This window comes from Crassostrea angulata, unplaced genomic scaffold (assembly GCF_025612915.1).
Source record: "Crassostrea angulata isolate pt1a10 unplaced genomic scaffold, ASM2561291v2 HiC_scaffold_69, whole genome shotgun sequence".
Taxonomy (NCBI): domain Eukaryota; kingdom Metazoa; phylum Mollusca; class Bivalvia; order Ostreida; family Ostreidae; genus Magallana; species Magallana angulata.
In genome coordinates, this window is record NW_026441624.1 from 63,596 (window position 1) to 77,691 (window position 14,096).

A 14,096-nucleotide genomic window follows, 5' to 3' on the forward strand; every position below is an offset into this window, starting at 1 on the left:
AGTTCTCCTTAAGAAATCTTAGGATCTCTTTTACAGATACCAGGTGGGTTTATTAACTGCGGTCTTAGTGTTGCTGCGGCGCAACTGACGTCACTTCGTTCCACCCCGTCAACTCAGAATTCACTGGAAACCGAGAGATCGCAGTCATGCCGTCCTCTCCCAACATTAGCGAGTAGTAAGTGACTCCATGAACTAACACGTTTTAAATTTGTTGTCATTTTGCCGTTAACGTGAGTTTTAGAACGAAGCAGTTCAGTGTGTGATTGTCGGCTTTTTGCCCTAGTTCTCCAGATCGTGTTGAGTCACAGGGAACCAGCTGATCTTGTTAAAATCACAATTATTCTCTTCTTAAGCTATCTTCTGGTTTAAGTCAAAGACATAGAAGTCCTGTGAAAAATGGAATTGGATTCGGCTTTTCAGCATGAAAATGAAACTGTATTTCGTCGTTGTCAATACACTACTTGTGTAGTGTAGTGACATGCAAAGGGGATTGAAACCTTTGACGCACAAGTTTTAAGTAAATTAACTACACCAACCTTTACAAAAACTAGGTGTCGAGATAAATCAATCATCACAAATAGTGTTTATTGTCCTTGCTAGTTTCGGAATGTCCTGAAAATAGGGTCAAATTTGGCCACATCAGTATCCATGTTTTTTGTGAAAGATTATGAACTCTGAAATCTCACAAAGATTTCATTATCATAGTGAAACAGATAGCATTTGGACATCTATAATATCTGATGAAGAAATAAGTGAATATAAATAGTGATTGACCAGTGAATATGATTCACATTTCTTTAATTTCTTTAATATTAATTAGATAATATCTAATTAAAAAATCTTAAAGGCTCAGAGTTAAGAATCATGTTGATTTAACTAATCTGAAATGTATTTTTGTGCATGAATTGTTATTAAAGCGAATGTTTATTCTTTTTCAGTCGCATAGTTTTACCAATGACTGTTGATGAGGTAATGTTTTTTCTCTCTTGTGAGATTGCTTGTAGTATGATAGAATTCAATTTTATTTGACAGTTCTATAGCTGTTGATTATGTTGAATAATTCAATATCATTTTAAAATTAGTAAATATCCGTATTATCCCTCTTAAGCACCCTCTCCAGCTTTTTTCAATTGTCGGAAAATAAAGGCTTCATTTGTTAACTTGTAATGAAATTTTACTCTTTCATTGTGTTGCTGGTCCTTACATAGTCATAACACTTCTCCCTGTATATCTAAATCATCCAATTGTCTGTATTTTCCGTTATGTATCGAAAGTCAGTCATTACGAAAAGAGTGTAACAATGAAGTTCAGTAATCTGCACATAAAGAAGTGCTAGTGTTAAAAACAAACAAATATTCTATGAACGACTCAATAAATGATAAATATTTCCTGAAAGTGATAGTTTCGGACTTTCCTATCAGTTGTGTATTAAACCATTTTTGCTATATATTTTTTCCATGGAAGTAAATCAATAGATAAAACTTGAGTGGATTATCTTATTGTAAAGGAAAGTATTTATAACAATCATTAAAAGGTTATATGAATTTCAATTTTTTTTCGAACATTTCTTAAACTAAAAAACGATCACAGAAAAGATTTTAATACAAATACCATAAAACTGTAGGTACATTCCATTTTCACAATTTTCATAGTGGTTGGGGTGCTTGTTAGGGATGATATGATAAGCAGTATTACATTTAGTTTTTTATGACATCTATACTGTTTATAACTTTTGTTAGTGTGAAGATTCAATTTTGTATGAATAATTGTTGGTGAGAACTCAACAGCCATTATTTCTTACATCCCTTTAATAATTGTATTCTAAATAACACAAGGTACAGATCTTTAATGAACAAAGTAATATTTGTTTTGATAAATACACACTGTCTTGAGTGCTGTGAATTATAAAGCAAGGGGAAAAAAGAGATGTTTAAGGAATTTTTTAGTGAAGCTAGAAAGCTATAAATCCCCAGTCTTAAGTTTATAAAAGTAATATCTCATATTGGTATCTTTTTAACACTGAGTGATCATAGTATATGTATTGAGTGAGAGATAGTGTTACAGTAAATAGTTCTAATGATAAGTAATGTTGATCAAGGTGTTCTGATTGGTGCCCCTCTGTTACCTGTCTACCTGCTCAACTACCTGTGACAGGTGGGAAGAGAGTTTAGGTAGGAGAGACAGGAAGGGCCCGGGGCTGACCGCTGTCCCAGCCCCAGGGTTCTTACATAGTTAAACCCGGTGTGATTGGATGCCAGCATATAGGTGCATCGGTCTGTTCTAAAATAATGCAATCCTCTATGTACATAAACAAGACTTCATCATACAGTGTTCAACCATTGAAAGTCGAATTCTGTTTGTTGTAAGTGTATGTATATATATCAATAAAGATATGACAGAGCACACTAAAAATACCTAACAGCTGGCTCTGTAAGCCAGCTAACTTCTTGTAGATTATAAACACACACTCACTTCTTGATGATCTAGCTGATACACACATTTTTTTATCTAGATCAATAATACTCTATAAACTAAGCACTCTAACATCCTCACAATCAGGATCTCTACAGATCAATAGTAAACAGTGGGCTGCTTAAATCAGCTTAATTTTTTTCTCTTTTAATGAAACTTCTGATTTTGTGTTACAAGTAACATTGGCAATATTTTTAAAGTACTTCTTTAAAGGTATTTTTGGAAAATTGAAATTCGGACATTTTTTAAGTGCTCTAGAGTAAAGGCTAGCAAACACTAGAATGTTTTATAAAATAAAAAATGACAATGTCGCAGGGTTGATAAATCATTGTTTGAGAACAAGTTCAGAATGTCAGATCAATCAAACTGCTTACCCAATGACCACCACTCACAAACTTGACATGAACCTATTTCAGTACCAAGTTGGACAGCTGTGGTCTGTAGCTGAAGCCAGCAAGAATGAGACCGGAGGAGGGGAGGGGATCGAAGTGAGGGTAAACGAACCATTTGATGAGAACAACTACCCACCAGAAAGTCCCCTACTCCCCCTAACCCCTGGGGGACCTCCCTTAACAAAGGGCCAGTACACCCACAAAGTGTACCACTTAGCAAGGTAGGAACATTGCCTCACAGCCAGTATGTATATCTGTCTGACAGATATAGTCAGAAGGCTGAACAGGCTTTGGGTAATATTTGTAGGATTTTGTGATAAGGATTTAGTTTTGTTTTTTTCCTTCAAATAGTGAGACTTCTTCATTTACAATTTTTTTAACCATTTAATGTGTGCAGATAGATGTATATATGTAGTGTATATAGATTGAGTATTTCAAAAATATTTGTGTAATTTCAGAAAAGTTTTACATTAAAAATAACCCTATTGTTTCAGTCGTGTCCCAGCCTTTATTCGACTGATTGCTCCCAAAGGATCACTAGAGATTCATGAGAAGGCTTGGAATGCCTATCCCTACTGTAGGACCATTGTGACGGTGAGTCTGCCCTTTCATTTGTTATCTGTGAGTCTGTGTATCACCTGTTATTTCTGAGTCTGTGTATCACCTGTTATTTCTAAGTCTGCCCTTTCACCTGTTATTTCTGCGTCTGCTGTTTCACCTGTTATCTCTCAGTGTTTTCCTTACTCAGTGGGCAGATGAAATTGGAATAAAACCTCTGCCGTTAATGTTACATGTCTTATGTGTCTCTTACTCTACATTTACCAGAGATTGTTTTTGTTTTCTAGAACCCTGACTATATGAAGGAGAATTTCTACATCAAGATTGAGACAATGCACTGTCCAGACAGGGGAACTCAGGAAAATGTACGTATAGTATGGCAGATTGATTATAGATCTACTTACAGTGATACACATTTATAACAAGGCACTGAAGACATGCATATTTACTCTGTTGTAAATCTACCTTGTTAAGAGCTACAACATTCTACTATTTTTTGTTAAATGCATGAATTTCATATTAGTGTGAGGGGCAATAAAAAATGATGAAGACTTGTGTCATCTTAACGTCATGTTTCAAAGATTACTGTGCTACGTGATGACAAAACATGTTGTTTTTAAAATCAGATAACATAAGTACCATTCCATTGAAATGACTGAAACTTCACTTATCAATAAAATAAGTGTTGGTGCATAGATTTATTTGTTAGATAGTACTTTTATGAGAAAATATGATAAACAGCCAGTTTGTATTTTTTGATTGACCCTTGTAACTTAGCTTTGAAAGAGATAAAGCAAAGACAGTACATTGTATTAGCTGGTTTTTGTCATCAGTTCTTTATAAGCATGTTTTATTATGAAAGGTCTCACTGATGAAGTAAAATGTCATAAAAAGAAAGGATACTGTTTAGAGACACTGATACCAACATCACAGTCATTAATGTTGTACTATGTATATAATTCAAATGTTTCTATGGATACTCCAACTCCCAATGTAATTATATGTGTGTATTTTCTACAGATACACCAACTTTCCCCTGACGATTTGAAGATTAGGAAGATAGAAAACATTGATATTGCTAACGATCCTATCAAGTCCTCTGTAAGTATTTCTTAGTTTTATGTTACTGGTGGTCCAACCAAAGTCAACTTTAGTCTGTCCCAAGTTATCGTTTCCATCACTTTTTTATGATTTTAACTGGGTTTTCCAACGAAAAAATCCAGTTATTAGTCCCCTACGGGTTTTCACCGGAGGGGACTATAGCTTTCCTCTGCATCCGTCAGTCCGTCTGTCCGTCCGTCTGTCTGTCCCACTTCAGTTTTCCACACTTTTTTCTTTATACGTTTGAGGAATAATATGAAAGTTGCTGAACAGCTTCAAAATGTCAAACTACAGATCAAGTTTACACTTTTGTGGCGTCTGGTTGACGTATTTTTCGAGAAAATTAATTTTTTATATTCCAATTTTTTAATGTTCGGGTTAGATATTCTGCACAAACAGGTAGGGGACGTGTATTGCTTATGCAAAACTCTCAGAATGCTTGTTAAAATGGTGAAAATGGGGGGCGGGTGGGCGACTGCTAAAAGGGTACCCTCATTATACGGATAACTCCTCCTACGGTTTTCAAGATAGGAAGTTGTTCTGTTGCAGATTAATTGTACATATACCAGAGGTGTGCATATTGCTAGGATTTTGATTTCCGATAATTTATGGAAAAAATACCAGCTTTTGAATTTAGTCATTTTTTGGCAAAATATTGCATGTAGGGTACCCTCATTGTAGGGATAATTTTCCTACAGTTTTCAAGATAGGAAGTTGTTCTTTTGCAGATCAATTGTACTTATATTAGAGGTATGCATATTGCTAGGATTTTGATTTCTGATTATTTATGAAAAAAATACCAGCTTTTGAATTTAGTCATTTTTTGGCAAAATATTGCATATAGGGTACTCCATTTCACTAGATACGGGTTGACATGGATTATGGATACAGTTCACATAAAAGTAAATCGGTTTGCTGTCACATTGACAGCTTTTCACTTGTTAATTAATATAATCATACCTGTCCAAGTAGGGTAGTGCACAAGGCACTCGCTTGTCACCGCTGCGACCCGAGTTCGATACCCGTGATCGACAGTGGTTGTATGTGATAGGGTATGGCGGTCGCCCGCTTGGACACGTGGGTTCTCTCCGGGTACTCCGGCTTCTTCCCACACCAATGACCCCCTCGCGCTAACATCCGTGCCAACGAGAGATATTAATATAAGTTGTAGAACTTGCTTATCAATCGTTGTAAAATAAATAAAGTTCAGGTTTTTTTTTGTTTTTTGTTTTTTTAATCATACCTGTGAAGTGTCAGTGAAGTACAATTCAAATCCATAAAAGACAATAAATCCAAAATTTCTTCTTTGATACATCATCTGCTTTTACCCGGAGAATTTCAAAGAAACAAAAACAAGTATCATATGGAGATTCAAAATGGGAAATGTTTACATCTTCTCTCCATTTGGAAGTACCTACATGTACATGCACCTCACACAATTGTTCAACATTATCATCCATGTACTTTTGCAATGCAAAATCCCCGTAGACTTTCTATTTTGGACTGTGTATTAAACCTGAAGTTGCAGAGGAGGCATTTCTAAACATATGATCTGGATTTTTTCATTCTAGTAAATGGGTGTAGTTTCGGCTCAAAGGTATTTATGAATATCAAGATATTACTCAAAAAGTGGTGGAAGTAGAAACTTGGGACAGAGTATAGAAGTATATCATTATGTAATGCTGTTGGTAGGTCAAACTTAATCATTTAGATATACATGGTTGTCTGTTGTTATAACCAACAAAGTCATCTAGATGTTTATCATTGTCTTGTACAATAGCTGTTTTAAGGTATCTTGGTATAACACTGACAAAGTTGTTTGTTTTGATCATGTCTTACATGCTTAATGCTATAACAAAGTTTAAATCCATGCTTTCTGTCTTTTTCTGAATAAAAATATTCTTGCTAGTGCTTGGATATAAAGCTCAAATATAACAAACAAGTTTTGCATCCAAAGTTAAATATATGTAAATGTAGGAGTGTTGAAGTCCAAAGGTCAAACAAAATGAATTACAAGGGTGGAAAATGCTGTTCAGCTTGTTCCCAGTGTCAGCAACATTATCACTGGGTGATGATGCCTGGCCAGGAGACTGTAGACACAAAGAGACCTTGACCCCCCTCTTGTTGTCCTTGAACTCCCCCAAAAACCATGTCGTCCATTATGTACCCACAGCTGTGGTGGTAAATTTGCATGCATCATGTTTTGTTTTTATATTTTATGACCTGCAGAGGGTAAGATATATGTTTCCCTGATTGTCACATTTTGTGAATCTCTAATCTACATTATAACAAGATGTTGACATCTCTCTGAACAATTATTTTCCTCTATGCACTACAATGATTTCATAGCAATTAGTCATACCAGTTTCTAATCTCAACACAGTTTTCAATATATATGTGAATTTTTTGGCAATGCAGAATAATATCTTCCCAATAGATTTTCTTAAAGCTTTTGGGGCAGAATTGGCAAAGGATTTATTTAGCATTAATGCTTTCAGTTTTAAACTCTATGGAGTTTGTAAGACTTTGCGGTTTGCTTATTTATCTCAGACACCAGATGAGTTTCTAGAGTCCAGTGAGGATGGATTAATCAGCATTGTTGTTAGACATCACAACCGAACTATGAACACATTTTTACCTCATTGAATAATTTGTTAAAGATTCCAATTTAAATCAATTTAACTATAGAACATATTTTAGGTATATGAGATTACAATATTAACATTTTGTATGATAAATAATATCTTAGCTCTGTTTGAACTTATAAAAAAATATTTTAGACAATTTACCAGTAGAGAATCAACATCAAGTAAATTTATTTCAATTGTTGACACTTGCATATATGATGATATTCTTAGTTTGCAATAGTTAACACAAAACAAGAGTAGAAGAGAGGAGGAAACAGAAATAAATTATTCTGTCAATACAAATTATTATTAAAAATTATTCTTTTTGAGCGTCAGAACCTATTCAATTAATATTATGAATGCTCATTATGCATGATGTTTATTATACATGAGCTAGATGACAGTGAGACTTAGAAAAAGACATCCAGTAGTTTACTGATGCCATTGTTAGAGCGTGGAATATTTACTGATGCCATTGTTAGAGCGTGGAATATTTACTGATGCCATTGTTAGAGCGTGGAATATTTACTGATGCCATTGTTAGAGCGTGGAATATTTACTGATTATATTGTTAGAGCGTGGAATATTTACTGATGCCATTGTTAGAGCGTGGAATATTTACTGATTATATTGTTAGAGCGTGGAATATTTACAGATGCCAATGTTAGAGCGTGGAATATTTACTGATGCCATTGTTAGAGCGTGGAATATTTACTGATGCCATTGTTAGAGCGTGGAATATTTACTGATGCCATTGTTAGAGCGTGGAATATTTACTGATGCCATTGTTAGAGCGTGGAATATTTACTGATGCCATTGTTAGAGCGTGGAATATTTACTGATGCCATTGTTAGAGCGTGGAATATTTACTGATGCCATTGTTAGAGCGTGGAATATTTACTGATGCCATTGTTAGAGCGTGGAATATTTACTGACTCTGTTATTTACAGCTCTTTTATTTATTAAAAATAAGAGTGTATTACTATATATCTCTAACGAAAAAACTGTATGTTTATACTTCTGAATTATTAATATACAGTGAGAGAAAACACATTCATATACATTGTAGTTTAAAAGACGACTTATTAAGTTAATTTGTAAGCTGTTTATAATAATATAAATTTACTGAAGGTGTTGATGGATATTAATAGCTACATAGAGAGCTAAGATAAGAAGCAACCATGCTTTCCAGCCGTCCGTTCAGTACTGTCGTTGAGACGTAACGGTGGTCAGGCCGTCAACAGACGTTCAGGCGTTGTTAAGAACAGCCTGAATCACTTGTGATGTCGGCAATGAACCCTACATATAAAACATGTAACAATATAGAAATACATGCTATATAATGATGAATATAGTCACAACAATACAACAACACAAGATGTAATGATTACCGGTACTGTGCGCTACGTTTACAGAGGTCCTGATAGTTTTTAATTGACAAAGCTTAAGATCTATCAGAATGAGAATAAATGGGATGAAAAATGGTTAGTGAGAAATATATTATCACAAGACTTAGTAGTACACTGTAGACCTTTATTATAACAATGAATAGCATTACCTGATCTCTTCCCAACAACTCCAATAATTCCACTAATTTCTTTATCATATAACCATACTTGATGTTCATTTAACAATCTATGTTTGAATTTGGATGAGGTCAGGTAGAAGTATTTTTTTTTCTAAAGTAATCTGGTTATTAAAGCTAACAGTATTGAGGGTAAAATGTTCATGAGAAGAAATATAACCCTGTAGATTTATAGAAAAATATAACTTTGATGACGTTATAGGATTACAAAGAAGTATGGATAAATAATGTTGATGTTATAGGATTACAAAGAAGTATAGATAAATGCAATGTTGATGATGTTATAGGATAACAAAGAAGTATAGATAAATGCAATGTTGATGATGTTAAAGGATTACAAAGAAGTATAAATAAATGTAAAGTTGATGATGTAATAGGATTACAAAGAAGTATGGATAAATAATGTTGATGTTATAGGATTACAAAGAAGTATAGATAAATGCAATGTTGATGATGTTATAGGGTAACAAAGAAGTATAGATAAATGCAATGTTGATGATGTTATAGGATAACAAAGAAGTATAGATAAATGTAATGTTGATGATGTTAAAGGATTACAAAGAAGTATAGATAAATGCAATGTTGATGATGTTAAAGGATTACAAAGAAGTATAGATAAATGCAATGTTGATGATGTTAAAGAATTACAAAGAAGTATAGATTATAATGTAAAGTTGATGATGTTATAGGATTACAAAGAAGAATGGGATCCTTCAAAAGTGAAATCTGAGAAAACTGGAAGGGGTCCCCTACAGGGAGACTGGAAGGTAATATATATATATATATATATCACTGTATCCTAATTAACACTAAAGGTTACATATAAATTTATTATACTTTCATGTTAAATACTAAAATCTGATTGGTTGAGATGCAATTGATAATCCGTTCAATAACCCTCAACATTAGCAACACACTTGGCAACGGGTAACACAACGAATTGTTCCATGCGTGTAACTTATGTGCATCAATTCACCATAAATTTCACGTCATTCCTATATAAAAGCAGTGAAGTTTTCTTTAAAATTAAGACATTCAGTATAATAAAATAAATTGTGCCTGTTTGGGAGGGTTAGAGTTGAAATTGACACATCTCGGAAACCATTGTCAACCTCCGCTTCGCATCGGTTGTTTTCTCGGGGTGTCAATTTCAACTCTTACCCTCCCAAACAGGCACTATTTTTATAATATCTCACTGTATTCTTATTAACACTAAAGGTAGCATATATATTATCTCATGGTAACCAAATTAACACTAAAAATTACATATCTACCTCACTATATCTTAATTAGCACTATAACTTGTATACTTTACTGTGTCCTAATTAGCAAATAAAGTTACATATCTACCTCACTATCACCTAATTAACACTAAAAGTAACATATCTACCAATCTGTTCCCTAATTAGCAATGAAGGTAACATCTCTACCTCACTTTATCCTTATTAACAGAGCAACAAATCTTCCTCACTAATTATCAGGAAGGGAAATGGACCTTCCTTACAGTATCCTAATTAATAGTTAAGTTAACATATCTCCCCCATGGTGTCCTAGTAAACAGGAGGTAACATATCTACCTATTATTTTAGGAAGTTAAACCTCTATTATAATATGTTGTGCATTTAATGCATACCCTGTCATTTATATTGTTCAGTAATGTCAAGAGATTTGTTTGTGTGGGCTTGCTCACTTCTTTTTTCTTTAGGTTCACATTAGTGGATCAGTGTTTCTGTATCAATTTTATTTTGGCTTCATCAAGTACAGATTTCATTGCTTTGTAGAAAACCTGTGAACCTGTGATGTGCTGCTATAAATTAGTGTCAGTCAAATTCAAGTGGTTTGGTCTACAAAACCGTGTGGAGAAGTTTATTCAAACAGTAAGTAAAAATAAGTAACCGATGTGCATGAGAGAGTTTATCAATGATGCTGAAATCTATTGGTTTCCCATGTGTTATGAGACAGTCTATCAATGATGCTGTAATCTTTAGGTTTCCCATGAGACAGTCTATCAATGATGCTGTAATTTATTGGTTTCCCATGAGACAGTCTATCAATGATGCTGTAATCTATTGGTTTCCCATGTGTTATGAGACAGTCTATCAATGATGCTGTAATCTATTGGTTTCCCATGAGACAGTCTATCAATGATGCTGTAATCTATTGGTTTCCCATGTGTTATGAGACAGTCTATCAATGATGCTGTAATCTATTGGTTTCCCATGAGACAGTTTATCAATGATGCTGTAATCTATTGGTTTCCCATGTGTTATGAGACAGTCCATCACTGATGCTGTAATCTATTGGTTTCCCATGTGTCATGAGACAGTCTATCAATGATGCTGTAATCTATTGGTTTCCCATGAGACAGTCTATCAATGATGCTGAAATCTATTGGTTTCCCATGTGTTATGAGACAATCCATCACTGATGCTGTAATCTATTGGTTTCCCATGTGTTATGAGACAGTCTATCAATGATGCTGTAATCTATTGGTTTCCCATGAGACAGTCTATCAATGATGCTGTAATCTATTGGTTTCCCATGTGTTATTGTTATTATTAATTTTCTATTTCTGGGCTGGACCAAAATTGGACCTACAATATATACCAATTATTTTGTCAGATTTTTTTGATGGATCCATATAACTTCAATAAGAACTAACTGTCAGTTTATTTCTTAACATCAGAGAAGTAAACAAAATTTCGAAGTTGCCATCAGGTGGTGGTAAAATTTGACTTCCGATTCTGTGTACACACTCCATTATTTATTCTCCTTAAAAAAGAATAATGCTAAAACCAGAAAAGTTAATTTAAAAATTCTGTTATTTATTATGTTACCTTTTGATTTACGTTAGTGTTGCTTTATAAGTGTATTGACTTCCATGAAGGGTTATCTTTCTTTTTATCAACTTTGACATTCTTTTATGTGTGACAGTGAACTCATAATCAGGGTTGTCTCTAAAAATTGAAGAAGAAGGAGGAAATGAAAAAGTAGAAGGGGGTCTGGGGGTCTTGCTTATAGTTACATTGTGTTTAAAATGCAGAAATAGCTGGATAATTAAGGCATTATAGGCAGGGGAATTGGATGTTAGAGACAACCCTGCACAATTCATATTTAACTCTGAAATGAAATTAAGAACCTGTTTTTGTGAAAACCTAATGATAAATGTATGGCTCATGAAGCATAAATACAATCCCCATACAAGCCACTTGGAACTATGCAAAGAATGAAGGTTTTCAATTGTTAACCTTGTGTGTTTTATCCAATTTACTGTATAACCTCATCATTCTGCCTGTGCAAAATTATGCTACGATAATTTCATTGAAACCTTTCATTTATTGTGTTTTTAGCAAGAAAAGAGAATATTCACGAATTTCCACCGACAAGTTTATTGTTGGCTAGATAAATATCATGGTTTAACAATGGATGACATTCGAAGAATAGAAGAACAAACAAAGAAAGAACTAGATGAGGTATGTACAAAGCTTTTGAAATAATGTGAACGCAAGCCATAATAACCCCAACAAAAATATATAAAAAATATATGTATCTCGCATACTGTCTACAAGTGTACACAAACACCACATCTTTATATACACACACAGACATATCACCTTTTTTACCAATGTAAACATACATATTCAAATACTACAAACTTATATATATATACACACACAGACATATCACATTGTATACCAATGTAAACACACACACACACACAAACACTACAAACATAACACAAACAGCACACTTTATAACACTTATATTCAGAGACAGATACATTATGTAATTTTTTTTATATTTTTGGATTGATTTTGGTGTTCATTTTCTAAGAATGTTGCTGGTAGTAGGTTGTGTGATCATTCATTAATGGTTGTGTTTCTGTTACAGGCTCGCAGTAAAGGTGAAATACGTGGAACCACAGCTGCCGATGAAAAAGAGTGATAACATTAGCATTCTAGGTCATTCCAATCGCCATGACAACACCCAGTGGACAACATTGTCACTGACCTTTCACAAAATGTCCATTTTTGAAAAGAGAAAATATTTTCTGTAGATCCCTTTTTGTATTTTTTAAATGAGATTTTATTGATGATAAATTTTGAGAATTCACCATATTGAGTGTGAGGAGAGATGACCAATCTCCGCCATCACTGGACTGTAATTTAAGGTTGTAGACCATGTCTTAGACTGTCCACTCTGTGGGGATACCACCCTTTGTGAATACAAAGGGAGATAATCTCATAGTTGTCATGTGCTTTATTTTTTTCTTTTTTTGTTAAGGTTTATGTATTATTTATTGAGATTCTGGCTTTTGAATGCAACAATGTAACAATATTTTTTTTGTTTATCAAGACTTGTACTGCTGCTGTAGAAATATAAAATGTCAGAATACGGGATTCTTTCATAACCATGGCAACATTTTCTTCTTTGTTAATGATACTCATCTTTAAAGTTTCCTTTCATATCCTAGCTCTTATAATTCAATAGTGTTAACATACCATAGATAATTCAATAGGGTTTACACCAGAGATAACTTATTTGTATTAACCACACGAAAGGTAATTGGATATATTAACACCAGAGATAATTGGTAATGTTAAAACCAGAGATTATTGTATAATGTTAACACACAGTTAATATCGCCCGTTACAGTTGGTTGTGGTTGGCACAAAGTTGTCTGGTAGGGGCTGATATCTGGTGGACACTTAATAATTGTCTGTGTTGGACACTGTGAAAGTTTGGGGCTGAGTTATCTGTGGTGGACACTATATTTTTGTCTGTGATAGAGACAGTAGCGGTTTGCGGTGATCTGTGGGTAGGCTGGCTTCCTGTCCAGTGACAACAGCGACCTCTACTATAGTCAGACAACACTATTGAACATAAGTGCAATATAAAAGCCCATCTTAAAGCAACACAATGAAATCCTTACTTATCTTGATACAGAACACATAATAATCATGCATTACCATTGATGTGTAAATTGTAATAAAGGTGAAAACTTACAATTAATTGACAGTTTTGTGTTTCTTTGCTGAACTATACAAACCTGCCCGACGGACCACAATAAAGATTCGCTGTATATGTGTATGGGCTAGAGAATTATAATTATATACCTCGCTCGTTATATTTTGGTAAAAATTGTCATTACTTTTTTGCCCCTGCTACATGGAACAGTTAGGGTTCAGCCCGTTTCGTTCAAATTTTCTTTCTTCTATATTTGAATTTAAATTAATGTCTTTCAACATAAATTTGGGCCCAGCACCGCCTCCCTTGTTGCTACATGCCTTGATAATTGCGAGTTAACAGAAACAAAGTGAGATTATTTTCTACGAAAGTTATCTCTCTTATCAGAGGGAC

General features: G+C 34.0%; 1 protein-coding gene across 1 annotated transcript; it reads left to right on the forward strand.

The window, feature by feature from the left end:
- Positions 1-32: 32 nt before the first annotated feature.
- Positions 33-13,748, forward strand: LOC128168921 (phosphatidylinositol transfer protein alpha isoform-like). Its single transcript, XM_052835084.1, has 10 exons — positions 33-175; positions 939-969; positions 2,889-3,085; positions 3,359-3,458; positions 3,710-3,787; positions 4,443-4,523; positions 9,425-9,502; positions 10,517-10,612; positions 12,086-12,208; positions 12,627-13,748. The coding sequence occupies exons 1-10, from the start codon at positions 147-149 to the stop codon at positions 12,678-12,680; spliced, it is 867 nt and encodes a 288-aa protein (XP_052691044.1). The 5' UTR covers positions 33-146; the 3' UTR covers positions 12,681-13,748.
- Positions 13,749-14,096: the final 348 nt, after the last annotated feature.